General features: G+C 49.3%; 2 protein-coding genes across 6 annotated transcripts; one reads left to right on the plus strand and one right to left on the minus strand.

The window, feature by feature from the left end:
* Positions 1-141: 141 nt before the first annotated feature.
* On the minus strand, positions 142-12,082 carry SNRPA (small nuclear ribonucleoprotein polypeptide A). 2 transcript variants are annotated; one of them, XM_081273988.1, is made up of 8 exons: positions 11,950-12,082; positions 11,388-11,482; positions 6,848-7,020; positions 6,012-6,035; positions 4,799-4,978; positions 2,274-2,447; positions 1,677-1,765; positions 142-519 (listed from the first exon to the last, which is right to left on the minus strand). In XM_081273988.1, exons 2-8 carry the CDS (start codon positions 11,458-11,460, stop codon positions 360-362), a joined length of 873 nt encoding a protein of 290 aa, XP_081130114.1. In that variant the 5' UTR covers positions 11,461-11,482; positions 11,950-12,082; the 3' UTR covers positions 142-359. The 2 variants fall into 2 exon arrangements, with proteins under 2 accessions (XP_081130114.1, XP_081130115.1); XM_081273989.1 differs by lacking the exon at positions 6,012-6,035.
* A 267-nt stretch (positions 12,083-12,349) lies between these two features.
* Positions 12,350-19,529, plus strand: ACTMAP (actin maturation protease). Of its 4 annotated transcripts, XM_081273985.1 has the most exons (7): positions 12,354-12,579; positions 13,233-13,358; positions 15,010-15,078; positions 15,534-15,658; positions 15,952-16,081; positions 16,172-16,242; positions 17,050-19,529. In XM_081273985.1, the coding sequence occupies exons 4-7, from the start codon at positions 15,556-15,558 to the stop codon at positions 17,385-17,387; spliced, it is 642 nt and encodes a 213-aa protein (XP_081130111.1). In that variant the 5' UTR covers positions 12,354-12,579; positions 13,233-13,358; positions 15,010-15,078; positions 15,534-15,555; the 3' UTR covers positions 17,388-19,529. The 4 variants fall into 4 exon arrangements, with proteins under 4 accessions (XP_081130109.1, XP_081130112.1, XP_081130111.1 ...); XM_081273983.1 differs by having other exon boundaries at positions 12,350-13,358; XM_081273986.1 differs by lacking the exon at positions 13,233-13,358 and having other exon boundaries at positions 12,353-12,579.

Here is a 19,529-nt window from a genome sequence, read left to right on the forward strand (position 1 = left end):
TAAGACTGGATAACATTATTATACTACTGTGTGTTTCCCCAAGTTTGCAAACCCCAAAATGCCAAGAGGTCCAAAAGCCCATGATGTGCTGATGTGGAGAGAAGGGAACCATGGAAAGCAAGAAAATAAAGAGACAAACGGTTGCGAAAAACCAAACCTCAAAAAACCACTTTAATTCCAGCCTTACAGCGCCAGGTGCAATGTCTGGGGACAGACTCTGGGTACAATGCTGTGTGGCGACCACGCACTCACACACGGCTCTGAGAAGGCCCCCAAAGGGGGACTTACCTTCAGGGGCTGAGCCAAGGGGGAAGGGACAGCCCCAGAACAGGGGTAAGGATAGGCCTAGGGAAAAGGTGCTACTTCTTGGCAAAGGAGATCTTCATGGCGTTGTTCTGGGTGATCTTAAAGCCCTGGAGGGCATCCCGAGCTGCCCCTGCCTGCACCTCGTTGTCAAACTCCACAAAGGCGATGTCATGCCGCCCAGGGACCAAGCGGACCTCCTTGAAGCCAGGGAACCTGAGAGAAGGAAATGACAGACCTCAGACATGTCCCCCTAACATTTTGGCAGGTAGAGTGCAGAGGCCAGGAAGATGCTGAACATCTTACAATGCTCAGGACAGGCCCCCACGACAAAGGAGTAGCCCATACAGAACATGCAGCACTGAGCTGAGAAACCCAATGTAAACAAGCTGCTTAATGAAAAATCTTAACATGACACCCGGGAAACCACAACCTTGATGACGACACCAAATGCCGAAACCCCATCCTTCCCCCATCACAACCCACTTCCAGCTTCGAAAAGAATCGCTACTCTCACTTTTCCAATTCGCTGATATGCTGCTGCTTTAATCTCCCTTTTCTCATTCCTTACTGCCTTCTCCGCTAGAAAACCCTCCTCAGTTTACCGGGCATCTTCTTCCACCAGTATTTTCACAAAATACACACTGTTTTATGGACATGGCATACAAGTGGTATTGTTTCAATTTTGTTCAGTTTCTCAAAAATTCCTCAGCATTATCATAAAGCAACTATTACATTGCTGTCTCCACTTCTCTAAATGGCCACACTGTAGGCCATGGTAAGTATCGGCATGAGCCATCCCGTCTTTAGGGCTGCCTCCTACTCTCCACGGTGACACTGTGACGATTACCCCCTTCACAGCTACTAGGAACTGACTTGTTTTCAAGACTTTCTGTGGGACACACAAAGCAGAACCACTAGGTGAACTCGCCCACATCCTCGACACCTGTTTAACAGTTGCTCCACCTGATGGCCACACAGTCTCGTCCTCCTCAGCATCGCATCAGGGTTCACACACCTCCACCTCCACCTTTTTGTCAGCTAGACAGTGATCAATGAGGTCTTGCTATCGTTTTATATACACCTTGCACGGCTGAACATCAATCTCATCCACTTTTCCATTTTAAAGATTAGAAAAATGAACCAAAGCCTGGGCTGACAAAGGCCAATGTGCACTGGCCATGGTTACCCAATCTGTCTCATCACCAGCTTTGGCTTCCTCCTCCTCCTCCTCCTCCATCTTCAGTTGCTATCCCTACTGCCAAGCCTGAGCTGGCTTGGGGCTCTGCCAGCACAATTCCAAGACCCACTCCCCTGGAGACACCTTCTGGCCATCACCCTCTAGCTCTAGCCCAGCTACTAGCCCTACTTACTGGTTGAAAAGCATGGACAGCATGAGCTCGTTGGTCTCCTCTGGCAGATTGGTAAGGAACAAGATGTGATTTGGTGGATTCTCGGAAAGCTGCAGGAGAGGAAAGGAAGCCCATGAGCATGAAGTGCTGAGTGGACTGGAGGGATCCATGGCATTGCCCTCTACTCACCACCCCTCCCACTGCTTGAATTCTGTCTAGCACCTCTGAAACATGCTGTTGCGTCTCTACCAACACCCTGTACCCCTACAAACTGCAGGCCATAAAACAGCAGAGGTTTTTGTTTTGGCCACTGACCTATCCCTTGAGTACAGCATAAGCGCTGGTACACGAGCAGGTGCTCGACAGAAGTTCACAAAATGACCCTAGATGCTGGGCACCGCTCCAGCTTCGACCTGCCTTACCAGACCTCCACCAAACATGCCAATTCCTCTCTACCCCAGGGTCCAAGCCCATTGCTATGAGCTCACTACTGAGGTATCTCTGCTTCAGTACCAACCCCTTGGGAGTCTGCCCAAACCACCCAATCTATAGCAGCCCCTGCACGGTCCCCTTCTATCCTATATTTCACATGAAACCCTGGAGGGACTGAACACTTACAGGTTGGGCAGGTGGCATCTGCCCTGGCATAAGCTGTTGTGGGGGCATGGCCCCTGGTGGGATCTGGCCTGGTGCAAGGCCTGGTGGTGGGATCATGCCAGGGGGTGGCATGTAGGGAGGCTGGCCCGGCATGTGGTGCATGATGCGGGGTGCCTGAGTCATTGGAGGCATGCCCTGTGGAGAAAGAGAGCAGGACTGAGGACAGGAGAAGGCACGGCTACAGTGCCCGCAGGAGACAAAGGAGCAAAGGCTATTAGAAGAAACCCTGTAGGTAAGAAATAAAAGAGGAGGAGGCCAAAAAAAAGGCACCAAGATACCAGATGGAGCAAAAGGGACCTGGGTTCAAGGGCAATAGTACATCAGAAAACAAATTTTCTAAAAGAATTTTTAAGGTATAAAAATTAGTGGGACCCAACCTTGTTTACAGATATATAAATAGAAAACAAGACTGAGGCGGAAATGCAAACAACTGTGAACTCAAAGGTGTAGAAACATGCAAAGGAGCACCCTGTACTTTCGCTTCTAAGAAACAAAAACTAAATAAAGAAACAGACCCAGAGACTTGAGGAGAAACAAAGATAATGGAGGGCTGGAATGTGGCTCAGTGGTAGAGCCTTTGCTTTAGCATGAACAGGCTCCGGCATGCATCCCCAGCACCACAGAAAAAGAAAGGTGGGGTGGGCATGGAAGACAGCAATGGAAAGAGACGGTCAGGGAAGATACAAATGGTTGCCAGAGAGGTGAAGTGGGAGCCAGCCCAGGGCACACAACACACAGTGTAGCCCAGAGCAAGCCTCCAACCTTAGAAGTCAAATATGGAGGGAAGGCTAGGCCCCCAAGAGACTGGTAACAACGGAAAAGCCCAACAGAGACTCAAGACACCATCACCGACTCCAGATAAAACGTGACACAGCCTGAGCACCATAAGACTCTGAGGGCCAGAGAGACATGGAGATCTAAGAAGGGGTCGGTTCACTCATCCTTTCTTTTGTGTCAGCACTTTTGGCATCCTGTTAGAAAACAGGATGCTCCCGCTTTTCAGCCTCAAAGTCAGGAGGACATTTTCCTGTTTTCTTAACTCTTCTTCTGTTAGTTGTCACATTCAGGTCTTTGGCTCAGCTGAAACTACCTTTTATATATGAGGGGACAATAATTCTTTTCTCTTACAGATCCAACTGCCCAACATCACTTACTGGGAAAAAAATAAGTTCCACTGAACTGCAATGGCACCCTCATCATACATCAAGTGGCCAACGTGTGTGACTATTTCTAGACCTTGTTCCACCCACTGGTCCATCTTTCTACTATTTTGCCAACAGTACATCATCTCGATCGCTGCAACTTCACAAGTCTTCTGCCCCAGCTTTAATCATCTTGCCTGCCTTGGCCTGGCCTTTCCAAGCATTGTCTACTAACCTCTTACTGGGATTTGGACTGCAGCAATTGTGTTTAATACTCTTAGATCATCTGGGCACAGTGGCGCACACCAGTAATCCAAGCGGCTCGCAAAGCTAAAGCAGGAGGATCGTGAGTTCAAAGCCAGCCTCAGCAAGTGAGGCGCCAAGTAATTCAGTGAGACCCTGTCTCTAAATAAAACACAAAATAGGGCTAGAGATGTGGCTCAATGGTCAAGGGTTCAATCTCTGGTACCCAAAACAAACAAACAACAACAAAAAGTACTTAGATCAAGTGTAGAGAGAACCAATCTCTTAACAATATGGCACTGAGTCTTCTCATCCGTGGCTGAAGTCTCCTATTTCTCCCAGCAACGTTCTGTTGTTTCAGGTAGCAGTTTTATGCGTTTTTCCCTTGGTGCTATTTTTCAATATGAACTTTGTTATAAGCACATAGAAATAGAACTTTTTTCACATGGATCTTATATTCAGCAACCTTTCCAAATTAAATTCATTTATTTGTCCCAACAGTCAGTAGATTCTTTTGGATTTTCTACATAACTGGTGACTTAAAAAGACACATAATAGGTGATGTTGTAATTCCAGCTACTCAGGAGACTGAGACAAGGATCAAATTTGAGGCCAGATTCAGCAACTTAGCAAAACCCTGTCTCAGAATAAAAATTAAAAAGGGATGAGAAAGCCAGGCATGGTGGTACAGGCCTACAATCCCAGCAACTCAGGAGGCTGAGATAGAAGGATAACGAGTTCAAGGCCAGCTTCAGGGCTTAACAAAATCCTGTCTCAATAAAAAAGGGTGGGGATGTAGCTCAGTGGTAGAGCACCCCTGAGTTCAATCCCAAATACTACCCCTGCCCCCCAAAAAGATACAGACATTAAAATCAAGGTCAAGGAGAGAAGTTAGATGACAGGCATGGAAAAAGATCTTCAGAAACAATCAAGTAGGGAGAGATTAGGAATTTCAACACCACCAAAAGACAACAATCTCTGTAAGAAAATGAAATGGAAGCATCCGAGTCCCCACAGGGAGAACATACCCCACCCTGTCCCCATGTCAGGCCATGTGAAAGGCCTAGTGATGAGAGGGATGCGTCTCTGTGCCCTGCTTACCGGGACAGGCCCCTGGACAGCTCCCACCACGGGAGCAGCCGCCCCACCCTGCACAGCTTTCTTGGCAGCTGGGGTCTCCTGGCTCTTGGGCTTCCTCTTCTCCCGCTTGCGGTCCCTCTCCACAAAGGTGCCCTTCATCTTGGCAATGATATCTGAATCAGTCTTGGCATACTGGATACGCTACCAAACAGAGAACAGAAAGATTAAGGGCGGGGATTTCAGAGCCACATTGCCTAGGTTCAATTTTAAGAGCAGAGCACTTGCCTAGCATGCTTGAGGCCCAGGGTTTGAAATCTAACACCACTTAAAAAAAAAAAAAAAAAAGAATTGCCTCAATATTCATCTATAAAATGGGGATTATGGAATTCCCCACATGGAAGGATTGCTATAAGAACTAGACACAGCAACTGCTCAGAAAATAAGTTATTGGTATTTTTAAAGAGAGATGGGACAGCCCCGAGTATCAGGCCAAAGACAGCCTGAGAAGGCAAAGCTAGGACACAAGCACTATGCAGGGGAGTTCCAGCCGCAAGGAGGATCAGTCATCCAGGCTAAATCTGATTCATGCCGCTGCCTGCAGAGAACCCACTGCACATCAGGCCCCATTTTAGGCTCTGAGAGCACAGCGGTGAGCAGAGCAGACAAAAGCCCTGCCCAGATGGTGCATTCTCAGTGAATGAAGGTACAGTGAAGAGTCAAACATGAACTGAGATGGGGTTGTCATTGTTGAAAAGGGAATTTTCAGAGAGAATAGCCAGGAATGCCACCTCTGTACCAAGATTGCACTAACTTGTGCACAGACAGAAAGGAAGGCAGGGAATGAGCCATAAGGACATCTGGTAATAGAGCCTTCTAGCAAAGGAACAGCCATACAAAGAGCTAAGGCCTCTGTGGTGTGTTCCAGGAATAGCAAAGAGGCTCAAGAGATGAGGAGGAAACGTCATAAGGTCAACTGGGGACCACAGTGAAGGCTTTGTGTTTTCTTAGAAAGATGACAGCTAGGAGTATTGTAAGAACAGTGACAAGCCCTCACTGTCATAAAACAGAGGCTGTGGGGCTGGAGATGTAGCTCAGTGTTAGGGAACTTGCCTAGCACGTGCAAGGCCTGGGTTCCATCCCCAGCACCTCAAAAAAAGGATGGTGGTGGTAGAGAATGGCCTGTGGAAAACAGGGATCAAAGCAGGGAGCCTAGGCCAGAAGCAGTGGTGCCCACCTGTAATCCCAGAGGCTTGGAAGGCTGAGGCAGGAGGATTTCGAGTTCAAAGCCAGCCTCAGAAAGGGAGAGGCACTAAGCAACTCAGTGAGACCCTGCCCTTAAATAAAATACAAAATTGGTCTGGGGATGTGGCTCAGTGCCCTGAGTTCAATCCCCGGTACCAAAATAAAAAATTTTAAAAAAAAAAAGAAAAAGAAAAAAGCAGGGAGCTTAGTAAGCAGACCACCATTGTTGTCCTGATGAGGGAAGGGGGTGTTTAGGACAGGCCAGCAACAGGGAGGGAGGGATGAGAAGCAGGCCACTGGTAGTTTTGAAGATAGAGACAACAGCACTTTCTGACAACTCACACATACCTGAGTGCTTCATATGCTCCAAGTAGTGACTTGGAAAAAATGTGAGAGAAGGAATGACACAAAAACATTCATAATTTTAAGTCCTCAAAAATCAATTCCTAAGCCTGAGTTGTGGTGCACTCCTGTAACCCCAGCTATGTGAGAGGCCAAAGCAAGAGAATCACGAATTTGAGGCCATTCTTGCAACTGGCTCAAAATAAAAAAAAGGGATGTATTTCCATAGTAACGTGCTCCAGGTTCAATGCCTCGTACCAAACAAACCATCTGAGATGCTTGAAAAAGTAACTAGAAGATGTGACACCAGGCTCACACCCAGAAGTTATGAGTAGTAGGCTTCAACACTCTGTCTTCTCTGGACAGAAGGAACAGGAGCCCACCAGTTCCTGGTGCCCACTGCCTCCCACAGGATCTGCCTGGACTTACCACACCCACAAACACACATAACCCATAGATACATAACTGCTGTGCCGGAGTGCTCACCATGGGCTTGTCATAGAAGGGGAAACCCTGCATGGATCGCAGGGCATTGGTGGCACTGCTGACCTCCTTGAAGATAACAAAGGCCTGTCCTCTCATCTTGAGGCTCCGCGACACCAGAATATCCAGGATCTGGCCAAACTGGGAGAAAATGGCATACAGGGACTTCTTCAGCTCTGCAGTCAGGAAAAAAAAGAGTGATGGAGAGCTTCTATTTTCAGAGAGGCACGGCCCAGGCGCAAGGCCAACTGAGAAGGTACCCAGAATGCCACAGGCAGTAAACTCTGAAGACCCCCAACAAGAGCAGCAGCCTGCCAAGGACCACTCAAGTGACTGAGTACGTTCTTCTACAAGAAGTGGACCTCACGACACCTGCCTGCTGAGCTGCCAGGAGGAATACCCAGTGCACAGTGCTCCTTAAAGACAGGCACTTCTTTCCGTTGCCACTCACATCCTGACACAGGCCCTCTCAATGCCATCCTGGTAAGTCTCCCAAACTCATGTCTGCCCAAATGCCAGCTCACCCCCAAGCCTCCAGTCACACTGGTCTCCCAGCCCTTTCTCAAGACAAACACACCCATCTACCACCAGGCATCTGCACTAGCTGGAGAAAGAAACTACCTTCTTCAGATGTTTCCACGGATGCCTCCTTCTAGTCATTCAGGTCTCAACAGAAATGTTGCCACTTCCTAGAAGCCTTCTCTGACCACCGTGTCAACACATCACTCTGTGTCCCTCCTCCTGCCCCTCATCTTATCCTATTTGCCTTTAGTTCATGACATTTTCCAACTCCTGACCTAATGTTTACTCACTGTCTTCACAGCTACAGGCCACTCTTGAGTTGTTTGCTGCAGTCTCTCCATGCCTAGTTCGTCTAGCACACAAACATAGATGGGTAAAAATACCATATAATGTCGGCACACGCCCGTAATCCAGTGGCTCGGGAGTCTGAAGCAGAAGGATGACCCGTTCAAAGCCAGCCTTGGCAACTTGGAGAGGCCCTAAGCAACTAGCAAGACCCTGTCTCTAATTAATGTCGAAAAAAGGTCTGACTCAGTGGTTAAGTGGCCCCGGATTCAATCCCTGGTACAAAAAAAAAAAAAAAAAAAAAAAAAAAAAAGCCAGGCACATGCCTGTAACCCCAGCAGCTTGGGAGGCTGAGGAAGGAGGATTGTGAATTCAAAGCCAGCCTTGGCAAAAGCGAGGCACTTAGCAACTCAGTGAGACCCTGTCTCTAAATAAGACACAAAATAGGTCTAGTCAAGTGCCCCTCAGTTCAATTCTGGATACCAAAAAGAAAAACATACTGCGAAATGTTACATGGAAATTACTTCATAAATCCTCACTAAAGAGCTGGGCGGGGGCTCAGTGGTACAGCCTTGCCTACCATGTGGAAGGCACTGGGTTCAATTTAGCCCCTCATACAAATAAATAAGGTAAAACAGGCTCTCACAGGATCCAACACTGACAGTGCTGAGAACGTGACAGCACCAGCTCCACAACCCAATTCCATTTGAACCAGGTCCCCCAAACACCTCCCCAGCAAACTGTCTTGCTTTACAGCAAGTGGGACTTGAACAAAACACAGGAACCCTCTTGTGAAAACTGTAACAAGGTCTTAGGCAAAAAAAAAAGTGCCAGAGACACAGCTGTGTGTGTGCTGGGGGAGACAAGGGTCAAGGATGTTTTGAAGCAATCTGCCAAAAATTCCCCTGGTGGGGGCATTTCTGGTTTTCCTCTCCATGTTCCATCCCCTGAGGCAGTCTAGACATCCCTCATTCCCCTGGCCTCTGAACTTATCTCTCTTCTGCCTCTACTCCTGCCCATTCAAGTCTGCCTTCCAGGCAGGAAGACATTCTATAAGTGACACAACCAAGACAAGGAGCTGCCTAGCCTGGCTTCCCAACACCCTCAGAATAAAGTTCCACACCTCCCTCCCCACGGCCAGAGCCCTAAGCCATCAGTGTGCTGCTCACTGGGAAGTTTCTCCAATATTCACAGGCCTCTAAGCCTCAGATCCAAACTACCTGTAATTCCCAGAATGCTTCAGGCTCTTTCACCCTAGACATTTGCACATCCTGGTGCAAATATGACACACTCTTCTATCTCATGGTAACATACATACCACTTCCTCTACCTGGAAAGTTCTTCCAAAATATTTCCTATCAAGCCAAATGAATCTACCTCTTTTCTAGGCTTCCAATCCCAGCTTTCCACTCTGCTTGTGCCTCCCACCCCCATAATGGCCCTCCCAACTTTGAGCTGTCAAAGACTAGTGGTGCAGAACCAGGACTCCTGGTCACCAGTGAGTCCACAGCACTGTGCAGTACAGGATGAGCATGACATTCTGAAAGTATACATGGAATTTACATTCCTAGGTGTTTTGAGAGAGAGAGAGAGAGAGAGAGAGAGTGTGTGTGTGTGTGTGTGTGTGTGTGTTGCTGAGGATTGAACCCAGGGCCTTGTGTATGTGAGGCAAGCACTCTACCAACTGAGCTATAAACCCCAGCCTCATTCCTAGGTTTTAGTGGGTTTTACAGCACTGGGGACTGAACCCAGAGGTAGACAAGTACTTCAAAGAGATTATATCCCTAGTCCTTTCTAAAAATTTGTTTTGAGTCAGGGCCTCACTAAGTTGCTCAAGTTGGCCTCAAACCTGTAATCCTCCTGCCCCCAGCCTCCAGAGTTGCTGAGATTATAGGCACGGAAACCACCCAGCCCTTGTTTTGGTTTAACAAAAATTTTGTTGGTAATCTCTTATTAATCCCAGTGACATTCTTTGGTTCTCCTAAAATTTCTCTGGAAGTCATGAGTTTTTTTTGTTTTTGTTGTTTGTACCAAGGATTGAACATTGCTGAGGCTGGTCTCAAACCTGGCAATCCTCCTGCCTCAGTTTCCCAAGTGGCTGGGATTACAGCGGTGTGCCACCCAAGTCCGTTTAATAACAGCTTTTATTCCATCCCCACTAACTGCTGGGTACCATGAAATGAAGCACTACGCAAAGGTTTAGTTAATCTGATCCCAAAACATTCATTCAAAGAAAGTTATGATTTTGCCCAGTTTTCAGGTATAGGAAATAAGATTCAAAGAAGGTGAAAATTGGATGGGGGTTGTGATTCAGTGGCAGAAGGCTTGCCTTGCACATGTAAGGCACTGGGTTCCAAGCTCAGCAAAGCATAAAAATGAATAAACAAAATAAAGAATAAAATAAATAAATAAAGGTGAAAATGTACTAAAGAAAGTGGAAGTGTCTTTCTGATTTCAAGAACTGATTAATTCAGTCCTGGGCATGGTGGCGCACACCTGCAATCCCAGTGGCTCTGGAGTCCCAGTGGCTGAGACAGAAGGATGGTGAGTTCAAAACTAGCCTCAGCAAAAAGCAAGGCACTAAACAACTCAGTGAGACCCTGTCTCTAAGAGGGGCTGGGATGGGGCTCAGTGGTCGAGTGCCCCTGAGTTCAATCCCTGGTTCAAAAAAAAAAAAAAAACTAAATTCCTAGGCTGGGGTTGTGATTCAGTGGCAGAACACCTGCCTCACAAGTGTGAGGCACTGGGTTCAATCCTAGCACCACATAAAAACAAATAAAGGCACGGAGTCCATACACAACTAAAAAAATATTTAAAAAAATAAAGTTAACTCTCACTTTCAGTCCTGGGCATGGTGGCGCACACCTGCAATCCCAGTGGCTCTGGAGTCCCAGTGGCTGAGACAGAAGGATGGTGAGTTCAAAACTAGCCTCAGCAAAAAGCAAGGCACTAAACAACTCAGTGAGACCCTGTCTCTAAGAGGGGCTGGGATGGGGCTCAGTGGTCGAGTGCCCCTGAGTTCAATCCCTGGTTCAAAAAAAAAAAAAAAACTAAATTCCTAGGCTGGGGTTGTGATTCAGTGGCAGAACACCTGCCTCACAAGTGTGAGGCACTGGGTTCAATCCTAGCACCACATAAAAACAAATAAAGGCACGGAGTCCATACACAACTAAAAAAATATTTAAAAAAATAAAGTTAACTCTCACTTTCCCAGTCTCAGAAATGGGAATGACAGTAGTGCCCTCCTACAGGTCTATTTTGAAAATTAAAAATAATTAAGAATTACACAAGTACATAAATTAGTCCCTGGTTCAGAGTGTTAACCATCAGTAATATATATTTCCACAAATGACCAAGACAACCTCAGTATCAGCCCTTACAGAGCTTACAGGCCAGAGGGAAGACAGCATGACTGTAGAGTGATCCTGGCTTGAGTGGGCACACCCAGGACCTATGGGAAATCAGTGGCAGCCACGTGATGGGAGAGTGGATCCAGGAGGGCTTCCTGGAGGGGGAGTCCTGTAAACTAAAATTTTAAAGGATTATCAAGAGCGACCGGTTACAGGGAAGAGTGTTACATGTATGCAGAAGACACAGGAAGCAGTATGTAGAAAGACCACGGAGTTAACTTATTCGTTTGTCTGAAGAAGACGGAGAAAGAGAAGCAGGTACTTAAGGTGGAAAGGGACCAGCTCATGCGCCATAGACCATGGTCCAGCGCATCGCGAGCACTCACCATCCTTCTTGATCTTCTCATTGAGGTTGTTGATATAAATAGTGTGGTTGAGGCGCGTCTCGGGAACTGCCATGGAGAGAGGTACCGAGGTACGGCTTAAAGAAGGAAAAGGGTGAGTTAAGACTTGGGTTTTTCCAAATCTTTTCTCCCGAACGGAGAGAAAAGACTCTACTCAGGGATCTTCCTTCCAAGAGGAAGTCAGGTAAGACAGGAGTTGGGGGGTGAAGGCACAGCTTGGGCAACAATGCGAGCCAGGGATTCCGCTCCTCCAGCCCGCGTGCTGAGAAATCTCGAGAAATTTACTACGAATCCCGGGATGCTCTACGCGGCCCGGCAGGCGGAGCGTCCCAAGTGGCAATTCCCATTGGCTCACGCACCCAAAGGACGGTCCGAGGGGAAACCCGGATGTAAGAGCCAGTTTAAGAAAGCAGGGAAGCTTTCAGACATCCTGGCCTCGCACAGCGAGAACGCTTCCTCAACCGAGGTGCGGGAAATACCGGACGCCAAGTGCTCCGCCCGCCTTCCTGGCGCCCATAGCCGCTTGGGCCCGAAAGAAACTTACCGACAGGGCCTCAAGTCCCCCAAGTGGCACCAGGTACGTTCTTCAAACCAGACCACAAAGATTCCTCTTCTGGCTCCGCCTTTCCTTTTATGCGATCCAATCCCTGCCGGGAAATTCAGTAGTTCGACCAATTGGAGGAAGCGTCGTCCCTGGGCCCTGAACTTGCCAATCAAAACCACACTTGGGTTCCCGCCTCAACAGAAAAGTCCCGCCCCTCTGCAAGGAGAGCCTACAGACCAATCAGCGAACGTCAGAGCTTTTTGCCAATCCGGACGCGGCTCGTGCCCTAGTCTCTTCCGGAGGCAGTCCTTTGAAAGTCCCACCTCTTCCCTGCAGCCGTGTGTCTTGTGTCACGTGATCACCAAAGGGGTGGGCACGCGCCGCGCGTTTTGCCCTACGACACAGGAAAGGCTGTGTGCGCGGAGGACGCCATTTCGCGCACAAGGAGACGAATTTTGCTTCCCAGACGCCATTCCCTATCCCAGCGATTTCGCGATTCCGTCGGGCCACCGATCTCAGCCTTCTCCTCAACTGACGGACTTTGCTAATTGTTGATTCCAGGACCTTCCCTGCACTAGACCATTTTCCCTACCCAGTGTCTGATTTGACCTCTTGACCTCTGGCTCAAAGGTCAGCTCCAAACTTCTGAACTCGGGCTTGGGATGTGAGGGGGGACAGAGTCTTAATTCCTCCATTCTCTAGCCCCAGGTTCTAGGTCTCACCGTGCAGGCGCCCCATATCTCAAGATTGACCCAGGAATTCCCTATCCAGTCCCAGAGAATAAAATAATGCATGCACGTTTTCCCTTAATAAGCCTCGAAATGCAGCCCAACCCACCTCAGTTCCATGCCATAAATCTGTTTCTGGATTTATGAACCCCACACTGTTGACCCTCAGTTAACCTCAGGGCTTAAATCAACCCTGGTTCTTCCTCCCATGGTTCCAGGTTTTAGTCCTGATCTTTTCCGACCTGCTACTCAGCTCCCAGATTCTGGAACTCAGTTCTAAAACCTTTCAAATCTAGAATCCTTTTGGAGGATCCTCCTCTCTTCTATTCTCTACCCCTCAGCCCATCTTATAGACCCCAAAATGACTTCTCCATACTCCTCTTCCCTAGAACCCTCAATCCCTTTTCCAAGATCTCCTGAACCTCAAGCCCGCATCGTCCCAACTCCTCCCCTACCTCCCAGTCCCTTGAACCTGGCCTTTCTACCCCAACCTTGTAGTCTCCAGTCCCATATTCCCCCACCACCCCCGCTGCCTCCTCCACCTCCTGCCACTAGGGGTGCTACCCCTCACGTCTACGGCCTGGAGAAGAGCCAGCTCCTGAAGGAGGCCTTGGAGAAGGCGGGCCCAGTCCCCACCGGCAGAGAAGATGTAAAGAGGCTCCTGAGGCTGCACAAGGACCGGTAGGGTCTTCCAGCCCCTCCCTACCCACCCAGGGTCTGACCAAACCACCTGTCCCCGGGTCCCTTCACCCATCTCCTCTCCAGTTTTCCCATTTCTCATGGTTCTAGTTCCCTGCCTAGGCCCTTCAGCAGTGGTGCGCCCCCCCTACAGTGAAGAAAGCTGCTCTCAAACGTGCCTACTTCAGAGGCAGAACTTTCCACAGCCTGGAATGGTCAGGGCTGTGATGACAGAGCCTAAAGACACTGCCTGACCCAGGCTGAGAGGTCACTGGGGGGCTTCTGGAGGGGGGAACCCCAGCATAGCTGAGCAAGTCAGGTAAGAAGTACATGATGAGAGTGTACTGCTTGGGCAGAGGCCCAGAGTTAAATGAGGACATGTTCTTTTTCAGTCAGGTACTGCAAATGCTCCTTAACCAGGCAGACACAGGGCAGAGATGGGCCTGGGAAGGTGGGCGAACCAGCTCACATGGGATATGGTGGGCCTTGTGAAGGGAGTTGGACTTTCCAGGACACTAGGGAGTCAAGGAGAGGCTTTGCCTCATGAGAAGAGTTCAGGGTCCCAGGGAGCATCCAGGGACTCTGACAGTAGGGGAGGGAAGGGGGCTAGACATTTCCTATGGACATGACTTAGAAAAGAGAAAAAAGAATTTGCCCAGATGCACAAAGGAACTCCTGAACTCTCCAGCCCTTTCTAACCAAGCCACTGTGAGGCAAATTGAATGCAAAAATTGCTTGTCAGTGCATGTGTGTGATTAGTATGTATAAGATATTATTGTGTTTTTAAGTATTAAGTTACTGTGACTCTCAGCAACCCCATAAGATAAGAACATCTCATTTCCAAGATGAGAAAACTGAGGTTTACAGTGGTGAAGTCACTTAGCCACAGTGCAAAGAGAAAGGCCCCTTTGAACTTTGGCAGGGGGTGTGGTGCTTCTAACCACCCTGCTGTGGTGTCATTCCCCTTTGCCAGGAGACATCCCATACTGGGAACCAGGGTGGGGCTGGTCAGGCCTGCAAAAATTGATTATCAAGGTGATCTCTTAGGCCTTAAGCTTGTTGTTACCTGGTTTTATTCAAGGATGAATTTAGAGATTTTCATCTTGACTTTCACCTTGTTTAACAGACTTTAAGAAAAAGAAAATATCACAGAATTTTGGGATAAGACACCTCTTTTTTTTTTTTTTAAGAGAGAGTGAGAGAGAGAGAGAATTTTTAATATTTATTTTTTAGTTCTCGGCAGACACAACATCTTTGTTGGTATGTGGTGCTGAGGATCGAACCCGGGCCGCACGTATGCCAGGCGAGCGCGCTACCGCTTGAGCCACATCCCCTGCCCCTATAAGACACCTCTTTTGAGATATTCCCTCAAATCTTTCTGACTCCTAGTTGCCTCACATCTGCTCTTTGCCCTTCAACTCTAGGGAGAAGGCAGGGAGCAGGCAAAAGAACAATTCCCCCCAAACAGATGAGGAAACTGAGGCTCAGTGAAATTAAGTGCCTCATCAGGAGAGAAGGAAGTCAGTGACTGAGCCAGGATCAGCCCTCAGGCCTTGTTCCTTGTGTTCCCTTCCCTGTCCACCTGCTGCCAGCTGGACCTCAAGGGGAACCCTCAGAGCTATTCCCTTGTGACCTTCATTTGGCTCTACTTCAGGTTCCGGAGTGACTTGCAGTGGATCCTCTTCTGTCGTGACCTGCCCTCCCTCATCCAAGAAGGCCCTCAGTACGTGCCCCATTGTGGGACCTGCCCTGGTTCTGCCCTCCCTGGGTTTCCTGAGGACTCACCTGGGAGTATGGAAGACTCCCGGCTTGGAGAGGAGAGGGAGAGGAGAACGTTGCCCTGCGGGGCCTGGGGCGTGCTTAGTGAACAGTGGAACACACAAGCAAGCGAGTGAGCTCCAATTGAGGGAACAAATGAACCTGGTCCATTGGTCTAATTCTACTTTGGCCCCTATTCCCAATAAGCCTCCTTGACCTCTGTCCCCACCCTCTAGCCCTGGGCTCAGGCCTGGGCTATCCTCTGTCATAGCAGGGAATCAGGTATCCTCGCCTGGCCTGGGAAGGGGAAGGAGAGCTCCCCCAGGGCAGCAAACCTGTTCCCCACTCCTGCTCCAGGGGTAAAGGGAGCCCAGTAATGGCATGAAGTAAGGGTTGAGGGTCAAGACCTGTCTCTTCCAGATGTGGGTTGGTGGCTTTGTGGATGGCAGGCACTCTCCTATCACCCCCCAGCGGCATCCCCCTGGAGAGGCTGGTGCAGGTAGCCAAGGAGAGAGGCTACACTGCCCAGGGAGAGATGTTTTCTGGTGAGTTGGGTAGGGAAGGGTCCCAAGCCCCGGGCTTCATTGGCTTTTCCTAGGAAGGAACCAGGAGGTTGGTGGGTTGCAGTAGGCACGTGTGAGGAGGGTCTCATTCCGTTTCCCGGGCCTGTCTCTTCGCCTTCTGCAACCTCCTCACCGTGACCATGAACATGGGGCTGACTCCCTTTCTGGATTTGTGCCTCAGAGCAGATGGGCATGGTGAGGGATAGAAACATGGGTCTTGTTAACAGGGGGCCGGGCATGTGCTAAGCCATCTCTGTGTGTGCTCTCACCTACAGTGGCGGATATGGGCAGGCTGGCCCAGGAGACATTGAGCTGTCAAACTGAGCTGCTCTGTGGCAGCCTGGGTGGTCCCAACAGAGACCTTGTCCTGCGGCACCTTATCACTGGATATCCCCTGCTTATCCCGTATCCCAGGGTCTAGGAGTGAGCAGGGCAAGTATGACAAGGGTGGGTCTCAGGACCGTCCCATGGTTTTGGCCTTAACACCGGCACCAGCTATGATGAGGACTTCAACCACGAACCATGTCAGAAGAAGGGCCACAAGGCCCACTGGGCAGTGTGTGCAGGTGAGTGTCCCCTCCTTTGCTCCTGTGCCCCTCCCCCTGCATCTTCCCAGGCCCTCTCACATTCTCCCTCCTGTGCTGACACCTACACAGCCAGGCCATGCACTCACATCATGAACCAGAGCTGGGCCACCCATCCCCACTGGGTTCTGAGTACAAGACCTGGCAGATAGCAGGTACCTCAGACGGCTGGCCGTTGGGATTTCCACAAACAGGAACTCAGAGTGCAGACTCAAGGGTCAGACATCCTGGGCTCTGGGACCAGCCCAGCCACTTCTAGGCTTTGTGACTCTGGGCAAGTTTCTTCACCTCTCTGGGGCTCTGTTTTCCATCTATAAATTGGTGACAGTAGAACCTACCTCATAAGGCATCTTTATAGAAAGGCCACCTAAAACTCAAGAGTAGCACTTGGCAGTCTCAGTAAATGTCACCATTATTGTCATCACCATTCCATTTGCGTGAAAGACCAGATTTGTGCATGTCAGGACGCCAAGATCGAGGATATGCTGGGCCTCTTCATGACTCTGTGGCCTTGAGACCTTCTCTCTCTGAACCTATCTTTCCCAGACAGCTGGAGATGATGGTGTTTCCTCTGTCAAGTGCTACCATGCCACCTGCCCTGAGCTTGTGGGAAGTGGGACTTAAAATGTCTGCAGCTTTGAAGCCAAGTGCCCCGGGTCTCAATCCAGCTCACCGGTGTGCCCACTGTTCTCCGTTCCCTGTTACGTGGGGATTGAGGCAGCACATTCCTTGGAGGGTTGGAGGGAGAAGAAATCAGGGCATTGCCACTCATCTCTTCATATCCCCTAGGGGTACTGCTGGGTGTGCAGAGTGTGCCAAGCCTCGGCTACACTGAGGACCCTGAGCTGCCTGGCCTTTTCCATCCCGAGCCTGGCGTACCCTGCCAGCCACCATCCATACCAGAAGAAGGCTTCCCGGGAGCTGTCTTCCTTCTCTCCAAGCAGGGCAAGAGTTGGCACTACCAGCTGTGGGACTATGACCAAGTCCGGGATAGCAACCTACAGCTGACAGACTTCTCACCCTCAAGGGCTACTGACGGACTGGTGTATGTGGTGCCCACTGGTGGGGTGCGGGCTGGCCTCTGTGGCCAGGCCCTGCTGCTCAGACCACGAGAGTCCAGCAATTAGCTGGGGTGTGGGTGCCTGACTGCCCCTTGGATCTGTCACCATTTGAAGAGTGCCCCAACTTCTCTTTCTGTGTGATACCTAAAGGTCTGGGCTGAATCTCTGAGAGCTTTCCACCTAGAGATCCTTTATCAGGGTCCCCCCACCCTTCCCATTCAAGCCTGGACATTGTCCCAAGTTCAAGCCCAAGCCTGTCTCTTCCAGATCAAATACCCATTGATTCCTATCTCCAGATCCTGTGTCCTGCACAGCCTACCTGAGTGTGCCATCCACCTCCTTCTCTCCAAGGACTACATTTTCTAAGCCACCATGACCTTGCTGGACATCTGCAGGAGCCTCCTTCCTGGACCCTTCTGCCCCGCTTCTGCTCACAGAACAGAAACTAAATGCTTCCCACTCAGTTCCCCTCTGCTTGTCCTAGGCTCTTCCTTATGCTCTGCCTACTGGCCTTACTGGTCTTTCAAGTCCCTAGAGTGTTAGGTACCACTTCCTCAGGGGACAGTCCCAGGACCTAGGCTAGGTGCCTACCCTGTCTTCTGGGTATTTCAAGTCCCATCTGAGAGCACGTAGGTCTGCAAACCCCCTTACCCGTGTTAATTCACAAGTTCTCCAGCCCTGTAAGGGAAGTACTTAGATTCCCTGTCTTAGCCCATTTTACACAAAATACTTGAAACCTTTGCAAAGAATAGGGTTTATTTGGCACTCTAGTGTGCTGGTAAGTCCAAGAGTGTGGCTGGCACCTGGTAAGAGCCTTCTTGCTCCTTTTTTTTTTTTTGGTACCAAGGATCAAACCCAGGGGCATTTAACCACCAAGCCACATCCCAGCCTTTTTTGTTCTTTATTTTGAGACAAGGTCTCACTAAGTTGCTTAGGGTCTTGCTAAGTAGCTGGGGCTGGCTTTGAACTTACGATCCTTCTGCCTCAACCTTCCAGGTCTCTGGGATTACAGGCATGCACCACCACAACAGGCTCCTTGCTCTTTCTTTAACAAGGTATAGAGGGCATAGTACAGTAAGACAGAGCAAGCTGAGCTCAGGTTTCTCTTCCTCTTATAAAGCTGCTGCTGCTCTCAGGGGGGCCTCAAGATCTCATCTAATTCCAATTATCTCTTAAAGGACCCACCTGCAGATGCCATTAACAGAAATTTGGGGATGAGGTTTCTCACACATGAACTTAGGAGGGATATATTCAAGTCATAGCAAATCTCCCTCCCCAGTTTGACATATACCCTGAGGCCTGAAGAAGTGGAGTCACTAACCCCAAAACTCACATGGCTGGCAAGTGGCAGAATCAAGATTCAAAACAGGTAGTGTCTAGCCACCAGTTAAGCTGCCTCATAGCTCTCTGAACCTCATGGTGGTGCTGACCACAAACTGGTCTTTCCATCTATTGGTACAAACATACATGAGTGAATGAGAGCTGTGATTTGGGGGGGGGGGGGCGGGGGGGTACTGCACCACTCATTTACCTCCTCAGCCCTTTTTTTTTTTTTAAGTTGTAGTTGGACACAATACCTTTATTTTATTAATATTTTTTATGTGGTGCTGAGGATCGAACCCAGGACCTTGAACGTGCTAGGTGAGCACTCTACCTCTGAGCCACAATCCCAGCCCAATCTCCAACCCTTTTTATTTTTTGTTTTGAGACAGGGTCTTGCTGAGTTGCTAGACTGGCAATTCTGCCTCCACCTCCTGAGTCACTGGGATTACGGGTGTGCACCACCTAGTGTTATGGTTCTTAGGTTAATGAAAACCTATTATCTCCACTCTGAAAGGGAAGAACTGCAGTGTCCCTGCAGCACCCAGCAAAGTCACTTAGGGAAACTACAGTGCAGTGTTTCCAACCAGTGAATGGGATAAAGAAGAGGTGCATTCCCATCCCAGCCTGATATTTTGGTTGGCACTGTCCCTCTAGTGGCCTGTCCTGGGAGCCCCTGAGAGCAGAGCTGGGAGCTGTCTTCATCACCACTGTGTCCCCTGTATTGTCCAGCATAGAGCCAGGCATAAGAACAGCACTGAGTGGATGAACCAGCTGACCCAGAGCCTGCCTCTGTCCCAAAGTGTTCATTACCCCACCCAGCACTATGCTCAGAGTGTGTGGATTTGAGCCTACACTCCCAGATACAAAGAAGAATACCACAGCGTT

This window comes from Spermophilus citellus (genome assembly GCF_964194105.1).
Source record: "Spermophilus citellus genome assembly, chromosome: 18".
NCBI classification, from domain to species: Eukaryota; Metazoa; Chordata; class Mammalia; order Rodentia; family Sciuridae; genus Spermophilus; species Spermophilus citellus.

Excerpts from the sequence above, each read along its gene's own strand:
- SNRPA (XM_081273988.1), bottom strand. The coding sequence starts at position 11,460 with ATGGCAGTTCCCGAGACGCGCCTCAACCACACTATTTATATCAACAAC. Across the intron at positions 6,036-6,847 it reads CCTTCTATGACAAGCCCATG|CCTTCCAAGCCTCTGGGATT; the intron begins GTGAGCACTCCG and ends CTCCTGCCTCAG. Across the intron at positions 4,979-6,011 it reads CCAAGCCTCTGGGATTACAG|CGTATCCAGTATGCCAAGAC; the intron begins GTGGGCACCACT and ends TCTGTTTGGTAG.
- ACTMAP (XM_081273983.1), top strand. The coding sequence starts at position 13,039 with ATGACTTCTCCATACTCCTCTTCCCTAGAACCCTCAATCCCTTTTCCA. Across the intron at positions 15,079-15,533 it reads CTCATCCAAGAAGGCCCTCA|ATGTGGGTTGGTGGCTTTGT; the intron begins GTACGTGCCCCA and ends TGTCTCTTCCAG. Across the intron at positions 15,659-15,951 it reads CCAGGGAGAGATGTTTTCTG|TGGCGGATATGGGCAGGCTG; the intron begins GTGAGTTGGGTA and ends TCTCACCTACAG.